We start from the raw sequence: 21578 nt of genomic DNA, 5'->3' as shown, positions 1-21578 counted from the left end.
GTGGATGTGGAACTAATTGGAAGCGAAGTTCGTTTATCTTTTGTTCAGTGATTCTGGCGGAATGTGCAGGTGCATTATCGTGGTGGAACAGAACTTTTTTCTTCTTCAAGTGTGGCCTCTTTTTTTCGATTTCTTTCTTAAGTTTTTCCAAAAGTTCAAAGTAATAGACAGCATTAATGGTCTTTCCTCTTTCTAGGTAGTCAATAAAGATGATGCCTTTAGCATCCCAAAAAACCGAGGCCATCACTTTCCCCGCTGATGGAACTGCCTTTGCCTTCTTTGGTGGTGGCGAACTGTGGTGTTTCCATTGCTTCGACTGTTCTTTTGTTTCAGGAGTGTAGTAATGGATCCACGTTTCATCACTAGTCACAAACTGACGCAAGAAATCCTGTGGGTTTTTCTGGTAGAAGTCCAAACACTCCTTTGACATCAAAGTGCTTTTGCTCAGCGGTCAGCAGACACGGCAGCCACCTTGCTGAGAACTTCGTTATACCCAAATTTTCAGTTAGGATGTGGTGTACTCGGTCGACAGAGATGCCTGTTGTCTCAGCTATCTCATTCGTTTTCAAACGGCGATCTGCTAATACCAAATTGTGAACTTTGTCGATGTTTTCTTCAGTGACAGCAGTTGATGGCCGTCCGCTGCGAGGGTCATCTTCCACACTCTCTCTGCCAGATTTAAAAAGGGCTGTCCATTTTTTCACAGTGATGTACAAAGGAGCAGACTCTCGCAAAACTTCATCCATGTCAGCTTTGATTTGAGATGGGGTCAACCCTTTTTTCGTCAGGTATTTTATGACCGCACAAGTCTCCATCTTCTCCATTTTTGATAAAGTATGTGCACACTGACTATCTAAGCTGTCGTGGCAAAACTGTATGACAAATCAAGCGGAAATTGGTATCGTATCTCTAGTAAAGACGGCTGAATTAATCCCACCAAAAATTAAATTGATCGCAGTGCTGCATATAGGCAAGGCCGCGAACTTTCCGAACAGCCCTCGTAAGTGATCATAAAACACGAATTCATATACAGTAGACCCCCCTATAATGCGTAGATACGTTCCACGTTATACGAATTTCACGTTGTAGGAATCCTTAAATTCATGAGCCAATCGCAACCCGACACATGTGAAGTTTACGGATATGGCTGTTTGAAAGGTTTCCTTCCATAAAATTAATCAATTCTAGACTAATTCGACTCAACATTTCCAAAACACGTATAATTTTTTGGGAATAATCTGTATAAACTATGCTATAAACAAAAAATTATAGGATTACTTACCGAGTGTGTACCGTTCGACTACGCCCGTTGTTCAAAGCTTGTCTTCGTCGCGGAACAGCACACGAAACGGCGGCCGCGATTTCTGATAACGAATTTTTCGCAGAAAAATAACTTGACCTTTGGAGACATCATTAATATAAATAATTTTTATGGCCGTTGAATAAGAAGTGTTTCTTTCACAAGAAATGTATAAAATTAGTGCTGTATTAGACTTACGGTACCTAATTTACATACTGTACAGACGATAATAAACTCAACTTACTAGCCTAAAATCTCCGTAGCGTGTTGCCAGGCGGCAGAAAGCATATATATAATTATAATAAAGTTACAATAAATTAAGTTAATATATAATTATATATACAGTACCTAATTTATATATAATTAATATATAATTATATGTACAGTACCTAATTTATATATAATACTGTACAGATGATAGTAAACTCAATTTACCCGCCTAAACTCTCCATAGTGTGGCGCTGGACGGTGGAAAGTAGTTCGGCTGCTCATCCACTGTTGGTTTAGATTCAACCAATCCTGTCGCGACACGAGTCAGCAATGACGTTTTATGAGTCCCTTTTAGCGTCTTTATACGAATACTGTCACAATTTTTTCGCCACGTTATAGGAATCTCCATTATAGGAACCCGCGTTATAGGGGGTCTAATGTATACGGAACGTATCTACTGTATTATAGGGGGGGTCTACTGTATGTTGTTTATAGCTATTTAAAATATAATCTGTAAATAATATGGGTTTTTTTCTTTTTTAAATATTTAAAGTTGTTTTTAACAAAATGTTGATAAATTAACCTTTTCTTTATTTCCAGTAACTAAACAGCTTCCAGAAATAAAGAAAAGGCCAATTTATGAACATAGTAAATTTTTTCATCTTAAGCATTTTTAGAAATAAAATAAATGTTTTTTAAATTGGAAAGTAAAAATGATGATAACATCATCATATCAAGTAAATAGGAACAACTGTAAATCTTAGAAATTCAAAGTAAAAATTTATTTGAAAACTAAATACATAGGGTTCTGCTTACTGTAATTATAGATAATGTCATTAATTACTTAGTGCTATCGAAAATAGCAGGTCCCAAAACATACAAGTGTTAAAATACATTATAAAAGCATATTGTGACATGAATTTGGTTATTTTTATTATTGTTTTTGTGTAAAGATGCATTTTTATGCTTCATTCTTGTACTAGCAGCCTCAACATGTGACTGATAACATGAAATTATTATAAGTTATCTTCAGTTTTAATCAGTGCTTTAAATTAATTGTTTTTACTCACAGTACAACAATTTAAATTGTATTGTGTTGTCAACTCTGCTATCAACTTCTGTTGTTAAAGTTGATAGCAGATAAATAATACTGGATGAATTATTAGTTAATTAATAATAATAATTATTATTATTATAATTAATGTCTTTAAGTTTTACATTTTTAAATTGTTTTAATATATCCTTTTAATATTAATTAATGAAATCAGAATTTCCTTTAATTGGACTGCAATTTTAAAAAATTGTAGACCTATAAATTCCCACTGTTATTGTCTGTCTGTCTGTCCTTCCTTAATCTTGAGAACAGAGTTAGATAGATGAAAGCTGAGGCAAGATATGGAAAGATTAGGGGCAAGAGGTCTTGATTAAGTATATTCAAACTTCTAATGCAAATCAGAGGTTACATTATTTCAATTCAAAAGATTTTTCCCTGAAAGGGATTATATAGATGACCAGCATGACTTCATTGCTAACAGGAAAAGTATGATATACAGGGACAAGACATTGCTAATTTAGGGCAGAGAGCATATATTTTAAGTTAAATAAATTTTAAAAATAGGATTAAAAATTGCAGTTTGGCATTGTGACAATATCAATAAATAATTGCTTGTTGTTATCTTATTTTCTTCAAATAACATTTTCAATGATTATTATTAGTTTAGATGAGTCCCAAAGTAAAATAAGCAGAATGTGCTATATTTATGGATGAAATAAAAATAGATCATTATCTAACAGACCCTACTGAAACATCTAAATGAAAAAAAAAATGAAGGAATTATGAATTTTTGATTTAACATAAGCTTAATGCATACATTAAAGTCAAAAACTGATTGAATAGATTTAGAATAAACTTGAAGAATTAAGAGAAAAATTTGAAAATAAAATGAATGTTAAGAGATTATGAAATGGAAAAGAACTACAAAATACGAGGGGGGACCCAAAAAAAACCGAACTGAGAGCGCTTCCATTCGTAGACGTAGTAGAGAGTTCTCCCATTACATAGGGTTAGTGGAGACTTTCACAAAACAGCTGTGCAAACAGTGTCAGTTTGTAGGTTTGCATTTGAGCGTAGTGTTGTGTTTCTCTTACTGTTATTTTGTTCCATCTGCAAAGTTCTGTGCGTCCTTCAACATCTTGAAACAATGAAAACGTTGAAAAAATCCGCCAACAAAGTGTTAAGACATCTGCGAGAGGATGTGCGAAGGAAACACCCAGAACTTTGGCGATCAGGTGACTGGTTCCTTCATCATGACAATGCCCCCACACACACGGCATTACGAATGACTCACTATTTGGCCTGTTGTTCCCCAACCTCCTATTCACTAGATCTAGCCCCATGCGACTTTTTTCAGTTTCCAAGAATGAAGAAAAATCTAAAAGGGAAGCATTTTGATGATGTGGAAGCGATTAAAACAGCTTCCCTAAGATTACTGGACGATATCAAGGTTGAAGAGTTCCAGAGATGCTTCAAACAGTGGGGAAAAAGACTTGACAAGTGCATCGCATCTAATGGAGAGTACTTTGAAGGTGACTGAAGGAATTTTGTAAAAATGTTAATAAAGTTTTTATATAAAAAGTCCGGTTATTTTTGGGTCCCTCCCATGTAACTACGAAATTGAAAAGAAGCAAATTTGCTAAGAATATATGAAGTGAATGCAAAGTCTAGTCAAACGATTAAAAGATTTGAGCAAAACTATTGAAGATGAAGAAATAATGACTAAAGCAGTACAAAGACTTATAATTTATTTTAGAATAGCAACAATGTTTAATTTGTATAAAATAAGGTCTCCAAGACATGAATTTTGCTTCAGTCTTGATTACATGTTATCTATTAATTGATTACTTGATAGGAGAGGATGCTTCATGAGATTGACATGGAAGATATAAATCAAAAAGATGCTATATGTTGGTAAATAAGGCATATGTCACGTGATTATTATATGAATTTATCAATGAATATAATTGAAGATTTAAAGTACAGAATCAATAGCAAAGCCATAAAGAAAGAGGATATTTGCTTAGAGAGATCATAGTTGAATGTAATGTCAGTCATACAAAAATATAAATTTGAATTGGAGGAAATGGGAAAAATTTGTAGATATTTGAAAAATTAATATTTTGTTTCTTTTTGAAACCTACTATAAAATAAAGTCGTGATTATACTTGGGAAGTTGAGGTGCAAATTTTCTTCGAAAAAAAAGGTTAAAAAATTAATTGACTTTTGTGAAGAAAGTGATAAAAAAAAAAAATGTTCCTAAAAACATATAAATGTAAAAACCATTATTTATTTATATAAAAGTACAGTCGACCCTCCTATAACACAGTAGATATATTCCGTTCTTTATGAAACTGATGTTCTAAGAGTCCTTGAATACATGAGCCAATCACAGCCCGGCACGTATGCAGTTTACGGACTATGGCTGTTTGTAAGGTTTTCTTCCATAAAATTAATCGATTCTAGACTAATTTGACTCAACATTTCCAAAATACGTATAATTTTTTGGGAATAATCCATATAAACTATGCTATAAACAAAAAATTGTAGGATTACTCACTGAGTGTGCACTGTTCGATGACGCCATTGCTTAAGCTTGTTTTCATCATGGAGCTTGTCATCGAATGGCGCTTGCGTGCTTCCTGATAAATTTTTTTTTTGCAAAAAATTCGCTGAACTTTGGAGACATCATTAAAATTTTTATGGCTGTTAAATAATAAATGGTTTTTAGTAGGTCCACTGCTCGTTTAAACTCAACTGTTTGTGCAATATCTGCTATTGATCTAGATTCGACCAATCCTGTTGTGACACGAGTTGGTGATGATGTTTTACCGAATTATACGAGTTTTTTTAGCATGTTTGTACGAATACAGTCGCAATTTTTTCGCCGTGATATAGGAATTCGAACTATATGAACCCGTGTTATAGGGGGGGTCAACTGTATATATAGAACATATAAAACTCAAGAAAATGATGATAGAAAACTTGAATCAGTTAGTCACTTTTGGAATCTGATTCATCAGTTTTATAGTTTACAAACAGGAAATCATTGTACTTGCAAACACACATTTGTTCTACATTCTCCATGGTCAGTCACAGAGAGCATGAGAGGAGTATATTTGTTTTTCACTAAAATCTCCATGTTTTATGACTTGAAAGGACTAAAAATTTTATTTTGAATATCCAGATTTTTGTTCAGAGAGTATTCCAGTTTCTCTAAACCAAATCCATCCAAACATTAACAAATCTTTATAATCCAGTAACAAAAAGAAAAATGTTTAATAAAAACATCAAACTAACTCTTTCAACCTTAACTTTGTACCTCCCTAACACCAGAATATTAAGGCAATCCTTGCAAACTGATCATATTAGGGCCCTAGAAGCCTTTAAGATATACAAGACCATCCTGATGGGCAAGTGCATCAACTTTAATTAAGGACAGTAATACTGTATAGTATGCCTGGCGGTACTTATATGAAAACATTGCAGCACTGACACAAATTGACTTTTATTATTTGCCTTTAGGCTATATCCTAAAATAATTTATGCACATGTGTTGGGTATATGTATATTTTGAATTAGTTTATTTTCCACCTTTTCCTTTTTGTACATGTTATGTGTTCCAAATGTTTAAAATAATATTTCAAAAACGTTCAGTTCTGCATGTTCTCATTTTGGAATTTCATTTGTTTACAAAACCTGAAGCAGACCTTGGTTAAGATTGGAAGTGTTTGTTTGATGTTTTTATTAAACATTTTTCTTTTTGTTACTGGATTATAAAATGTTTGTTAATGTTTGTCATTAGCTCCAGTAATTGAGTAAGATGATTTCTAAATTCATCCAACTGATTTTTCGCATGTTTAAAAATCTCCCACTGCTTCTCAGAGGACAAATTTCTTTTCTCAAATTTAGAAATTGAACTGCATGGGAACATATATGAACAGTATGGCATTCTTTAAACATGGCTTCTTGTTTCAACAGATTTCATTCCATTTACTAATGATTTTTTATTCAGTTAATCAATGAATGCTCTTGTGGATAAGAAGTTTTCAGCATAAAAACAAACCACTTGAATCCATGTTCCCCATCTAGTTATTACAGTGTTTTGGGAGTGGTAAGTTATCTATCTCTCTATATAGATGTACATTCTCTGGACATTTAATCAAAGTTTTTTTAGTTTCCAATATAAAATTGTTGGTCCAAGAAAATTCTGCCCTTATTGCTTTACATACTCTATTAAGGCAAATGACAAGACAAGTGACATGTTTCAGATTTGGATACATCAACTTTATATTTGAACATTTACTTAGCATGTATCTTGCTGGCCTGTCACAAGTAACCAAACTTTTTTATATGGAATGGTAGAGTTTCACAATTTGGCACATATATCTTTGAAGACCTGCATAACAGTTGTGGAATTCCTCTTTTAATTCATATACTCTTAACAGCATGGGTTGTACTGGCTCCTTTGTCAATAAACTGATAAGAATGTTCAGCTTGTGTCTTCTTAGTACATCTGTTGTTTCATCTAAAGTGAAAAAAAAAACTGGGTTGTTTCCTACTATTTCCTGTATTTTTAAAAAATTTTTTTAAGTAGCTTCATATGCAGGTTACACAGCTTTTTCTGAAAATTATTGTGATGATTTGCTGTACCATTTTAGTTTAATGATAATGAACCAATAACCCTTAAGATGGCAGATTTAGCCTCCAAGGATGAGCAGTTGACCAGATATGAGTCTGGGGTCTCATATGAATGCATTGTATGCTTGATTTGCTAATTCCTGTCTCACATGCACATTGTTAGACAGACTATAGTGTTGAGGATTCAATACCATAACCAAGGAAGCAGGACTTGTTGCTATGTGATGTCTCACAGATCTTTGCTTATGCACATCAAACACAGTGCCATAGGTTTCAAACTTATAATGAAAGCATGTGATTATCATTATTAAAGTTCCTGGTGGTGAGAAACCATCATCATCTAAGGGTTCCTCACACACTATAATATGACTAACAGCAGAGGTCAATTTAATTAATAGTTATTAATTAAATAAATTTGGAAATAAGATTGAATATTAAAGATTACATATTTTGTATTTGAAAATCTTGAAATACTAAAAATATCAAGGTATTGTCATATTATGAAAAATTAATGTTTCATTGTGAAATTGAAAATGTTATCTTATATAAATAACTTTATTGATCTGGATTATGATTTTAAAATATTGTGGATGAAGAAATAACGAGGAGAATTATTCTCCTCTTTAGCTAAATTTTACAAAGACCATATTTAATATTTCATAGAATTATATTTAATGATTGTAAATTTTATCTGTAGCTGTAGTATTTAACTTTAATAAAATTTCTTCTCTTTTGTAAAGAAAGTTTCTTACAATAATTATTAATTATTATGGTATTAATATAGGATGTCTCCACATTAGAATTTAAAAAAAAATTATTTTTGTTTAATTTTTCATTTTTTTAAATAAAAATAAAGGCTGACAGTATTTCCAGAAGTTTATCAGTCTTTATTTGTATTTTTAAAAATTATAAAATTAAACAAAAATAAAAAATGATTGTATAGATGTAAAAATATGCTTATTTTAGTTGAGATAGCTTATCAGTTTTCTTTGATTTGTATTTTTTTCCCCTATCAAAACTTTTTTGTCATTTTTGGGTAAATAAAATTTTTGTAAAAAATGAAAAATGAAAAACTTCTAATGTGGAGTCTACTGTAGGTATTATATTTTTCTCATACTGTAACAATACCAATTAGTATTTTATGGAAAATATTAAATAATAAACTGTAAACTGTTTTTATATTATAATTGTAAAACTTACAATAAATTAATAGTTCATTTAAGTTTATTTTATGATGATTTTATATTAGAGAAATCCTGGTGCTGTTCGCCAGCCTGAGGATGATAAAGGAAAAGAAATTTTTGATATGGATTTGAGCATTGAGCTCGATAAGTCTTCCGTAATTTCTATCCACCTTCCATTATTTTGTGATGAGGCTGTTAATGCCACTTTTGCCAGGGAAATTGACCTGCGTGCCTGGGCTAGCCCAAAAGGTAAATTAAAAAAAAAAATACTTTAACTTAAATTAACTTAAAATGCCATTCACTTAATTTTTAATCATTTTGAAACAAATAGTATTTTTAATATTTTAATAAAAATCTATATTCATTTTAAAGTTTTAGATATTTTATAATACTTTTTTTTTATTTTATGAAAAAAAGATCTGAGATGATGATTTAAATAATTTTTAGACATGCACTTCTGATTATTTTACTAATGCATTGATAATATTATTTACTGAGTTTAATAATCAGCTAAATGATGATTTTTTTTAATCAAAATAATGGTATTATTAAAGTGCTATGGATTTTGTTTTGTTGTGTTAAATTTAATAATAGAATCAGAGAGGAAAAAATATTTAATTAAAGACTATTTCATTATAAATTATGCAATTCTAAATGATATTTCATCAATTGAGGCAGATCTTACATTGGTTTATTGCTTTAAAAAGTTGAAAGTGGTAAGATTAATTAAAATATAATGTTTTTCTTTAAATTCTCCTTGATAAAAATTTTTTAACTTTAGTTTATTTAAAATTTATATGAATTCTCTATTGAAATGTAGAATAATATATATAATGGTAAGAATTAACATCTATACAAAATTCAGCATAAAATGGATATTTTTCCTATGGAACAAACATTTTTAGTGGACTTAAGTCATCATCATTAGGTTAGAACTGTTATTTGCATATTTTTACACTAGATTCTAGGTATGTAATAGAATGTCTAATGTTATAGACATTGTTATTATCCATTTCTAATAATAGTAGTTTACATTCAACTACTCAACTGGGTATATGTTAATAAACATTTAACATATACTAAGAATATTTAATGTAATAATATAATACAGATAATATGCTCATTAATAAAAAGGTATACACCCAGATAGAATTGTGCTGTTTCTTGTAAAACTCAGCATACACCTCTCTCTCAGACAGAGTGTAAATGATTATGGTTGTGTGATCCAATTACAACTAGGTAATGTCATCAGAGTGCCTTAAAATTGCTACTCTATTATTCGTAAAATAGGTTTGCAGAGTCTCACTGTGTTCAGAATTTTCAGTGTATTCATTTGGAGGTTGAGTGAAACAATTTTGCTGAATTGTCTGCCTTCTGAGCCATTCTGACCTGACTTTGAGGAGATATCAAGAAAGTGGATATGTGAGGTGCACACACATGGCTGGCAGGCTCTGGACATCCCATATAGACCCTGGGAGAGATGATAATCTGATTAAGAGACAAGCACAAACAACTGCAATGGTATCTTCCAGAGACGGGTGGACGTCTTGCTACAGAACAAATCTCCTCCTCTTCTATTGGTAGACAAATTAGCAGGGATAAACTTTCATGCATGACAGCTGCTATGTGTCCTGCTATTAGTACACTAACATTGTTGGCTATTTTTACAATGGTACATTGACAGGAAAGTATGGATAGACTGCTACAGACTGGCATACTGATTTAGGGAGCCATTTTGTATGTTGTTCACTTTTTCCTTTCCCTCAAGCCACCACTACCTAGAAGTGTGACTGTCTGTCTAACTATCATATATATAGACAGCAGTAGTGAGAGAGACATTGACATCACAGTACGTTTAGGAAATTCTGAATCCTCATGTTGACTTTCGTTACATAGCTGCAAATAGCCATTTTCCTGCAAGATAATGCTTGATTAAACAGCTAGTTTTCTAGGAATGTCTGTCATGTTGCCATACTTTCTTTGCCTATTCAATTTCCAGATTTGCCATCCATTGAGCATTTGTAGAACCAGATGAGATGCCTGCTTTGGCTATCTATAAGTGTTGGGATCTGGAGTGCAGTTGCAACATCTATTTGTAAATCACATCCAGATCTGATAGTTATATATTAAAACCAAATGATTGTTGAATTACATTGGGCTATATTACTATTATTAAATGCTAAGTAATTTGACACAAGAGGAAGGCATTAGGTGCCATCTCTTGCTAAATTTAACAATTATAATTAAATTGTTATTTTAATAATTAATTTAGAAGGTTCTGGAAGCAAGGATTGGACAAAGGTCTGGATAGTGTAACTGGCAATATGACCACACTTGCAGATTTGAGTCCTGCTTAATGCCAATTCTTTTTTTCCAGAACCTTCTAAATTTAGTAAGAGATGGTGCCTCTAGTGCCAAATTACTTAGCATTTAATTAATAATACTAGTAGTAATATAACCTGATATAATTCAGCAGTCATTTGGCTTTAATGTGAGTAAATTGTCTCAGGATAGAACACAGTACCCATACCACCTACTTCTTCTACTACTTCAGTACTATATTATTTTTCCGACTTTCCAACGATTATCGACACTACTGCGTGCCGGAAATAGCCGTTCCCTAACGGGTACTTTACGCGGATTCGCGTTAGTGTGCCAGGCCTGGACTTTAAGCGTGCACCGAATTAAATAATGACAAAGTTTGTCAATAACAAAATCAAATATTTAATTAAACTTCTAGTAATAAACTATATACAGTATTTAGTAAAAATCAAACAATAATTTATTCAATGAAATTCAACAAGAATCAATCCGACAAACTCAAATCAATCTATTTCTAACTTAATTCTATTCCCCTTTGGAATTCGACAAAATCAAAGAATTAACTTATAAACAATAATTCTTATAAATTAAAGATCCTAATCGTCACCTCAATATACTAGGAACCTATTTCCTCAAACTCTCAAGACTTTCTATAATCGTCGATCCACAAATCGAATAACTTCAAAATCCTATCGGACACCTCTCTCGTTCACTGCTACGAAGCTCACCAAAGCTCGTTGCTATCAGGAATTCACCTCGTTCGTTTTCACTTGAGTTAGAGGCTTTATAGTGTGAGGTGACGTCACAATTCTGAATGAGCTCACTCTCCTCATTTACATACTTATCTGTAACATTAAATTTTTCTTGTTTATCTGGCAGATTATTTTCCGACAATACTTCGCTAACCTTTTACATTATTCTTTTTAACAATTATCGGGATGCTTTATTCTTTTAAGGTTTAGCGATTCCTAACTGGGTTGTGGGGTCTTCCCCCCCCTTTTTCTCGGTGCGGACTTACTTTTTTCCGCTTGGGAAGCGCAAGTGTGCGCGAGTTTTTCTACAGCGCTTTTCTTTCGTCGGTGAGTTGGTTTTTTTTTTCTATTTTTAAGTTACTAAGGTGAATGGTGAGGAAACCTTCGTCTTAACTAAACATAAGCCCCAAACAAAATATAATGAAAGCAAAATAAAAGTAAAATAAAAATAAAGCTCAGACTTGGTTCCTTACAGCTTTACCTAACTTTCTATTCTTATGGTCAGGATTAGATACCACACCAACAGTAGCCTTACAAGAAGACAAAATTAATCTCATTTGACCAGACCTAAGCTGCAACAAAATATAACAGAAAAATTGATACAAACAAGCGAACAATTTTGATCAAAAACTGGATTCCACACTGGAATGACATCATGCCTCCATGCCCAACAGTATTGCTGCATATATTCAGGCAAGAAGAGAATGTCTATAAGAAATAATCTCTTTGTCATGATATTGTGATCACTTATTACCATTGTCATTGCATTTGCATTAATAAGCATCTCATTCAATTCCAATACTTGGTGTATAACTTTATTTATGCTAATGAATGTATAATATATAATAAACCAGCTAATATACATAATTCTTCAACATAAATTATTGAGAATAGTGGTGAAATGAAATATTTCTAGTATGACTTCATAAAAAGAGTGTGAAAAAAAATTTTTGTTTTTATTACAAGATAATCAATATTAGTATCAATAATTTTTAGAAATTATTTTATTTTTTAGTTACCTAAAATAATCATATTTTAAGCTATTAAGGTTAATTTATATTTTATTTTTTCTAATGCATGAAATTTGCATTTTGTATTTCTGAATTTTATATGAAATATTGGAAATCAAAATCGCTTTCGAAGTTTCACTCAGTGATAGTGTTATAATGTAAACATTTAATATTTCTTTGAAGTTTTATAATTATTTTTAAAAAATTGTATTAAATATATCTACAATATATAATTTTCATTGACATGTAATATACTGTATGTAATTAATCTATTAATCTTTTATATATTTTTTAAAATAACTGTTAAAAGAAAATTTACTTGAATTGTAAGAGTTAAAATCACTAACTGTAGTCTATACAGTCAACTCTTGTTAATATGAATCACCAGGAAAACAGTTGTTAGTTCGCTTTATTGAAAATTCATATAGATGATTTTCAGGATCAAGGCCACAGTTATATAATTTAGGCAGTTAAAGCTTAATAGATGATCAAAATCTCTAAATTATATTTTGAATTTATTTAGCTTTATTTGGTCATTTGCTTTTATAAATAAATTTAATGCTCTAAATGATTTTCAAATCAAACAAAATGAATAGGAAAACGAATTTTCCATTTAAATATAGAGTAGTATATCAGAGAGAGCGGTTAAACAAAACAAGCTAAAAGAAATCTGATTTTTTTTTTTGGTTGAAGGTGTTTTATTTCCTCAATAGAAGTGTAATAGAACATCCAACAGGTGCTTGATATACGTGATGTGCTTACCTTTGTCAACGAGCACAATTACTTCCATTTTCAACCAAAAAAAAAAAATCTATTTACAAAAACAAGGGGTCCCTATGGGCTCCCCTTTATCTGCTATCCTAGCGGAGCTTATTATGAGAGAGATTGAGCACAGAACATTCAATTCCTTGCTTGCTATCCATTACCCAAGGCTGTATTTGCATTATGTTGACGACATCCTCATAGCGTAGGAAGACACAGATGAGACGTTCCTCTTCTTTATGCAACAATAACGTTCTTAGACCGGCATATACGTAAATCTTCGAAAGGATCACAATTCTCTGTCCATCACAAATCTAGCATAGCTCCGCACATTATACCAACAGAGGCCTTTCAGCCTTCTCGATACATTAATACTGCCATTGCCTCTCTTGTCAGAAGGGCTTACTTACTATCCTCTACGCAGGAGCTGGTAAATGTTGAGTTAGACATCATCAATTTGATGGTATGTGCTGCTGGCTTTTCATGTGCAAAGTTTACGCATGTGCTCAATATGGTAAAGAGAGCACTATTTTCAAGCACTACGTTATGCAGCAAGAGAGAGTTTTCGAAAGTACAAACATTGTTGCCATACTTTGTACCCCTGTCTTTACGCATCTGCAGAATCTTTAAGCAGCGCAATCTTGTACTACCATTATCCCCACTTCCAAGCCTAGGCAAACTTATTTGTAACGATAGAGACAAATTTTCCACTTTTGAGAAATCGGGGGTCTATGCTGTACCTTTGGAAAATCAGGAAACGGGAGTAAACACAAGATATATCGGGACCACCACTAGAATGCTTGCCATCCGCCTTGATGAGCACCAAGATGATGATATGAGGAGTAGGCACACCACTGAGCTCACAAAAAAGGTACTTGAGCAGGGTTACAACCGCTATGGTCCCAAGTGGTTATGTTCAAGAGCTGCAAGGATCGAAAAATCGTTTTCATATGGGAATCTCTCCTTACTACCACCTTGGACACTTGCAACACCCCTATGCTCGATCTGCCCAGTATATGGGTACAGTGACCATATTTTTTTGGGGAAAATAAAGGACATATCGAAGAAAATCAAAAAATATCTCATAAGTTTATAACATTTATTACGAAAATAGTAGCATACAACAATGCGTACATTAAAATTTTAAACAATCTGAATTATTACACATACACACATTGTAAAAAATTTAAATAACATTAATTTTGATACTTTTCAGTAGAATTAATTTTTTTTATAGCGCCGTTTCACGCTTTAAAGTCATAAAATTCCATACAGTTCATTTGAAAGTTGTATTTGATGGAAATACATGCTTCTAATGTGCTTACTTTTAAATCAGTTTTTTCATTCGTCCACATATTATTCACCAATGAAAATATTCGTTCAACGGGGGCATTAGATCCAGGGAGACAAAGAAAATTCTACGATTTTACAAATGTTTTTGAAAACAATTTCTTTTGCTGTAAAATGTTCAAAAATCTCAATCCACCTTTGATGGCAGGGCTGGTTATTCTGTCACCATTCGTCGATCTTTTCGTTTGTGACATATTTTTTTACACATGAAACTTCATCAAATAATTCACCGTCGAGTATATTTACGGACCAATGATTCGAAATAAAGATATAGCTTTTCTCTACTTTCGCCCACAAAGGGATTTCGCATAATGTGATCCATTCAAACACCTCTATTTCAAAAAAAAAACATGTCCCAATTATTTAGATAATCTATGCACGTTTGATAAAATGTGTACACAGCATCATTGCATTTTTTTGGCTTGTTATATTTTCTGATTTTTCTAATGCTAAAACCACTTTTCTAATAACAATAGAAAGAAACCCCTGGTACTGTCAGTGAGCCGTTTGGTTGGCGACACACTGCACTACTGCGCTCTGTAGCAATGCAACACTGGTCATTATGGCGTATACAAAACTAACTTGTTCAATATATTATTAAAAAATTTTTTTTTTTAAACTTTGCATCAACTTTACAAAATAAAGGACAAAATGCTTATTTTAGAAAATAAATAAAGTTAAAGGACAGAGCAGTGAAATAAAGGACTGTCCTCTTAAATAAAGGACGTATGGTCACTGTATATATGGGTCATGCTATATAAGTGTTTAAGCAAGTATTAACATTCTCCAGTTTGCGTGTAGCGTGAGCCTGGTTCTGCGCATGCGCTAGCTCACACTTCACGGAGCTAACTGCTCATTCGGTTTTCGAATTATATTTGAATATTTGCTTTGTGTTCTAAACAGCTTTGACAAAGTTTCAACTTATATTTTATGCGTTCTATTCTACATCAGATTATTTCTGTTTAATTTTTTCGGAAAATATTTGTATTCGCCTGAGGACGACGACTATAAGTTCATTGAAAGTGCTTGCAACAAAAAACGTATGCATGTAACGCTGAATTCAGTGTCTTTATTTTTATTATTATTATGTAATAGAAGTTTTTTTTCCCCTCAGTTCATCTGCATCACTCTCAAATTGTGGATAGAGGCGTATAGTATCTATTGTGTCAATTGCATCCTTGAAAGAAGGCTTAGACAGCTGATCATTACTGTCAGTGTTGCTTTCATCAAGTAACATCCTGACTGGTCCTGACACTATTGTGCAGAGTATGATGTATGACATATGAGTTACATTAACAGCAGCATGCATGTAGCCAAAAGGTAGCCAAGGCACCAACTCTTTTGGTACAGATAAAAAAAAGAATAAAAAGGGATCCAAGTTTGGCATCATTGTATGCGTTTCCTGATATGCAAACTATCATCTGTTTGCATGAGACTGCATCCATTTAAAGGAGTGTGCATCCTTAACCCGTATTTTCTGAGTACAGTAGAATAGTTCACTAAAATAGATGTTTGAATCATTCTGCAATTGGAGGTTAAACCCATCATTGCTTGCTAGAAGAAAATCTATTCTATTTGAAATGAAACATTTATCATGGTACTACAGTAGAGCATCGATTATCCGACCCCCAATTAACCATCACATCGGTTAACCGACCATTCTAGTCAGCAAATTTCAAATGTCCACTAGTGATGTGGCACTACAATATATAGCTATGTCTTCGCTATTTTAATATTATTTTTGTTAAATTTTTGCATGTTTTAGCTGGCAACACGGCTCAACCATTGAAGGGAGGCCAATATTTAAACGAGACTTAATTTTCTAATTATGAGTGGTTGTTTGTTTTGTGAGCAATAAAATAATTTAAAAATAATTTTTAATGATACAATAGCAATGATTATTATTTTGAAAAAAAATTGTTAGGCTTAATATCGACGAAAATTCAACACGAAGTTGGTTAATAGCGATATACTAATTACATGGGATATACTAATATACTATACTAATAATGTATTTTTTTCATTCTTTTCGGTTATCCAATTTTTTCAGTTATCCAACCAACCTGAGTTCCCAATTGAGTCGGATAATTGATGGTCTACTGTAATTTTATTATTTATGTCTAAGTGTAAAAAGCAACCATTATTGGAAATAGGGTTATTTTGTAGGTTATGAAGAAAATTTACAGTTTGGTTTAACAAATTCTGGTAAAATTTTTGTTCACTTTAGTGCATGAAAATTAACATTGATATTGGCATTTTGCCAATGCAATGGAAAAATTCTCTGTAATGTGAGAATTCACTTTATTGGTGTTTGTTTTAAGAGGAGTGGACTGTACATGAAATAGAAATTTTAGCTATTTTGATTTGATCGTGTGCATGATTAGATTAGAGAGATAATTTATGCTTGTTACATTTAGTATTATATAATGCAACTTTAAGAAAGGTCAGTTTTAAGATAATATGATTGTATCAATTATTAATATTGTTTTTTTTTTTAAATAAATTTCTTTATCCTACAGCCTTGAGCAGAGATATAGTATCCCTGACGTCTTCTGTGAAGAGGTTTCCCCCACCAAAGCCCGTCCGGTGTAACTCCACTAGTAATTTATGGCAGCCATGTCAGTGTCACTTAGAAGCATGTGTTGGGTGGTATCCATGTGGTCTTAAATATTGTCGTGGCAAAGACTCTAGTGGTAAAATTATGAGTTATCGTTGTGGCATTAAAACGTGCCGCAAGTGCCGTGCTTTTAACTACCATGTCCAACAAAAGCAGCTATGTTTATGGGATGAATAGACTATTCATAATAGTGCCATTGTTCCTTATTGTAATGCTTTTTGAAAGATAATTGCAAGTCAGAATATTCTTATATCATAATTGGCAATTTTTAAAAGAAATTGTTGAGACCAATGTATTTGTTTTTTGATTTTGTTTCTATGCCTGAATATTAACTTGTATATGGAAAATGGCTGTCCACTATGTATATATTTTTGTGCATAAGCATATTATTAGTAATTTTTACAACTAATATTTCAGAAAAATTTTAAATACCAATATTTGCTTCATTTTTGATTTAATGAACAAAATGGATTTTAACTGCAACAACAAAGTACAAAGGAAAGTGATTTGTTTTTAATTATTACAGAATGTATAGTAATTTGTCAATTAAAAAAAATATATACATATTTGTAAGTAATACTCAGGTAAAAAAAATGGAGGGGAAGTACTTTTTACAAAAGAGAAATTTTTACATAAAATAATTTCATATAGTTGAAATTAAAGTTTAACTAAAGAACAAATACAATGCTGAGATCTTAACTGTATGATTCTAAAAAAATAAAAATATAAAATTGTTGAAAGTAATTGATCATTATGTCATTAAATTTTAATTTTCATATATATATATATATATATAATGTGTGTGTGTGTATATATTATCAATATGAATATTCGAATATGAACATATTTCAGTTCATAAATGACCAATATTCTGTGATGGCTCTTTTCAATCATCACAGTTATGAACACGAATGTTCATACTTCCAACTTGTTTATTTGTTGAAAAAGTGTGCCAATTTAGAATGATACTACAGATCATATCTGTATTTCTATTGATGTTTGTTGCAGTTAAAACAATGTTGTGCAAAATTATAAATTGTATCAAGACGTTCTAATATTTATTAAGATGAAAATAATAATTAAAAATGAAGCTAGCATCTGTTAGAAATATGAAATGATTCATTGGAATGATGGAAAATATAATTGCACATCAATATGAATTCAAATTCTTATGTGAAATATGCAGAAGCAACTATTTGCCTCCTCTCTTTATGTACTGAATTCATGTCTGATTGATTTGTATTTTAACAGCATTTTTTGTGTGTTTGTTATATGAAGATAAAAATTAGAAAATTTTTTTAAAGATTTTCTATAAAATGTTAGAAATATGCATCCATAGTTAAATTATTGAGTTTCTTTAATAACTGTAACACAAAGAGATGATTATAAAGTATTTTAAAAATCCAGAAAAATATAAGATTTATTTTCTTTTATGTTTAACTTAGTTTAATTAATAAAATTATTAATTTTTGAGATAATTATATAATTAATTTTTAAAACCATTAGTTTTTTCTTATTATGCCAAATATAGTTGCTTACACATAATTTGTGATTTAGTTTTCATAGATTGCATTTTAGACTTTAAAACAAAAAACAATAATGTTAAAAATAATTTGAAATATTTTAATATATAAAAAGTTTTAAATTGTTTCTTATTTGTTGATTAAATAATAATAGAATTTTGTTAAGTTAGCTGGTATAATTTGGAATTAAATTAGATTATTATTATTATTATTATTTTTAGATATATTATGTTACATTTATAATTACAATAGTTAATTTCATTAATGAATCAAGTATAATTTGTTAGTAATAATTTATAAAATTGACATTAATTTTTAGTAATTTAACATTATACAGAATTTTTCAGCTCTACTTAACTATGAAACATTTCCTAGTAAGGTATAGTATCATTCTTAATACCATATCTGAATTTAATTATAATTTGTTGTTATAATTGAATTATTTTCATTTAATAAAAACAAATATAATAAATGTGAATTTTTAAATCTTTTTTAATATTTTGCTTAATGGTGCTTAAATCTTAGCTTAAAGATAGTGTATTGATTAATAGCATATTTTATTGATATGACTATTTCTAAAACATAATTTATAAAATAAAATTATCTACTCTCACTTATTTCTTTATTGTTGTACTCATTATGATATACTTACCATTGTAATTTAATTGCTTTTATTCATTATCATTTGATTGTTTTTTTAAAAAATAAAATCAGAGATTAATACTATAAATGAATGAAAGTGATTTTATTGAATAATAACAGATGATGATTATATTGAGTAATAACTTTGATTAATCAGTTGTAAATTTAAACTGCCAGATTTTCAGGTTATATTTGTGGTTTATGTCAAATTATGTAATTTAATTGATTAAAAATTAGTTTAAGCATTGCCCAAAATTTTAACAGTTTAGATTTAAGTGATTATATTATCAGTCATTTTATTTTCTTTATTACAAAAAAAAACCTGAACTTGCATTAACCTTGCACAGTTTCTCAGCAGTAAAAATGTTTACATTTTAGATGTTAAAAAGTGTGCAAGGTTAATGCGAGTTCAATTTTTTTGTAATATTTCCAGCTTTAGAAATAATTTTCTTCATTATTTTTAAAATTTTTGATTTTGTTATTTAAATACTTATTGAATCTAAGATCCACCTTAATTTCTACATGCTGATCTATTGATTTTTTTTTAAAATAAAACAATTTGAGACAAGTGTATGTTAACAGAAATGTTCAGTATTTATTGTAGTTATATATAACTGTTATAAGTGGTATTGAAATTGGAAACTTCTTTCACCTTCTATGATAGGATCTTCTGATTCAATACATGTTTCAGTTGCATTCCTGATTATTAGTTTTAGTAGTTATACACGTGTAGTTATAGTTTACTAAACAGTATAGTTTTAGTAAACTAAAACTACTCTGGATTGATGTTTACTTTGTCTCACATGCAATCTCCTACTCAGTGCTATTTAAAATATTGGAAATGCAACATTCCATGAAAAAGTACTGCACAACTTTTCTGCAATCTACATTCAAGTTCTTACAATATTACTGTAATAGACTAACAAGATTGAGCTAAATTGACTTCTTAAATTACATTAAATTACAGATATTGGCCTAATAAAATCATTATAATGATGTAATAGAATTAATGATAGATAAATAAGATGCATGGTACTAATGGTTGTTAATTATGACAAATTACATTGAGTCTAAGATGCATCCATTTTCAGAGATACTAAAACCTATGTTTTCTTACATTTACATTTGATTAAATATGGTAATTCATATTCAAGATTTGAGTGTCTCATGATCAGTTAATTTAATTTAATTTTATGTACTTAAAAATTATCATGAATTAATCTTCATTAATGTCCATCTACATACATTTAATTTTTGTGGATTGCAAAGATATAGCCTTTCAGCTATTTAAAATCATTATTTCTCAGATTTAATTTTTAGAATAACTGAAAATAAAATTTTAAATTTCTTGATGTTTTGCAAACAATTATAATTGAAGTTTAATATTTTATGATACTGTATTACAAAGAAATTAACAAATTAGAACATTTACATTTAAATTTTTTTTATTTTTTTTTATTTTATTTTTTTTCAGAATATTTTTTATTACAAATACTAATAGTTTTGAAATAATCTGTTTAAGTTGATTATTTAGCAAATTTGCTTGAGTTTCATTAATGTGGTTTTATGTATTATTAAATAGTCTCATCAAATGTCATTGCTAATTTAATAAAATATTGAAATTGTAGATTTGTCATACCTTTTATAACTCAATCGTAAGCTGAAGCATTTAAATTACTAAATTATAAAAAAAAATTACAAAACTTCTTCATTCTGATGAATATTTTAGCTACTAAACAGCATTTTTCATTTATAGGTATAGTTTACTTTTATTAACAAAATAATTCAAATGTATTAAGGATTTTTTAAAGGAAACATGCAAAATCTATTGAAAGAATTATTACTGTTATTATTCTATAATTTTCTGAAATTATAGAAGAAATTGAAGTTTTATTTTCAACAATATTTTTTTTATTTTGGCTTAAATGTTACAAATTTTTTTCTGGATTTTTAAATATGAAATTTTCATCTTGTACACTAAAATATTGAGGTCCAGTCAGAATCTCTCTGTATGCATTTATATTAATATTTTTTATATAACAATAAAATTTGTTTAATTAGGAAGTATCAGCTTTAATGACTAGAAGTTTTAAATTTGTCTATTATCAAAAACTTTTTAAATAAAAAAAAAGCTTTAAAATAATTTTATGATTAATATTTTACATTTTTTTATGCATACAGAGAAACTTGTACAATGCATGTAAATAAAAT

General features: G+C 30.2%; 1 protein-coding gene across 1 annotated transcript in view; it reads left to right on the top strand.

The window, feature by feature from the left end:
• Nucleotides 1-18696, top strand: part of LOC111629244 (out at first protein-like) — a 24122-nt gene extending 5426 nt beyond the window's left edge. Inside the window, exons 2-3 of the mRNA XM_023373125.1 lie at nt 8455-8638; nt 17105-18696. Coding sequence (XP_023228893.1) covers nt 8455-8638; nt 17105-17379 — 459 coding nt within the window. The 3' untranslated portion in view covers nt 17380-18696. The remainder of the gene's footprint in view (nt 1-8454; nt 8639-17104) is intronic.
• Nucleotides 18697-21578: the final 2882 nt, after the last annotated feature.

The sequence above is a fragment of the Centruroides sculpturatus genome, unplaced genomic scaffold, assembly GCF_000671375.1.
Source record: "Centruroides sculpturatus isolate CEXI.00-Female unplaced genomic scaffold, Cexi_2.0 scaffold535, whole genome shotgun sequence".
In the NCBI taxonomy this organism is placed as follows: Eukaryota; Metazoa; Arthropoda; class Arachnida; order Scorpiones; family Buthidae; genus Centruroides; species Centruroides sculpturatus.
Note: the sequence above shows the minus strand (reverse complement) of the source record. Positions and strands in the feature narration are given on the sequence as shown.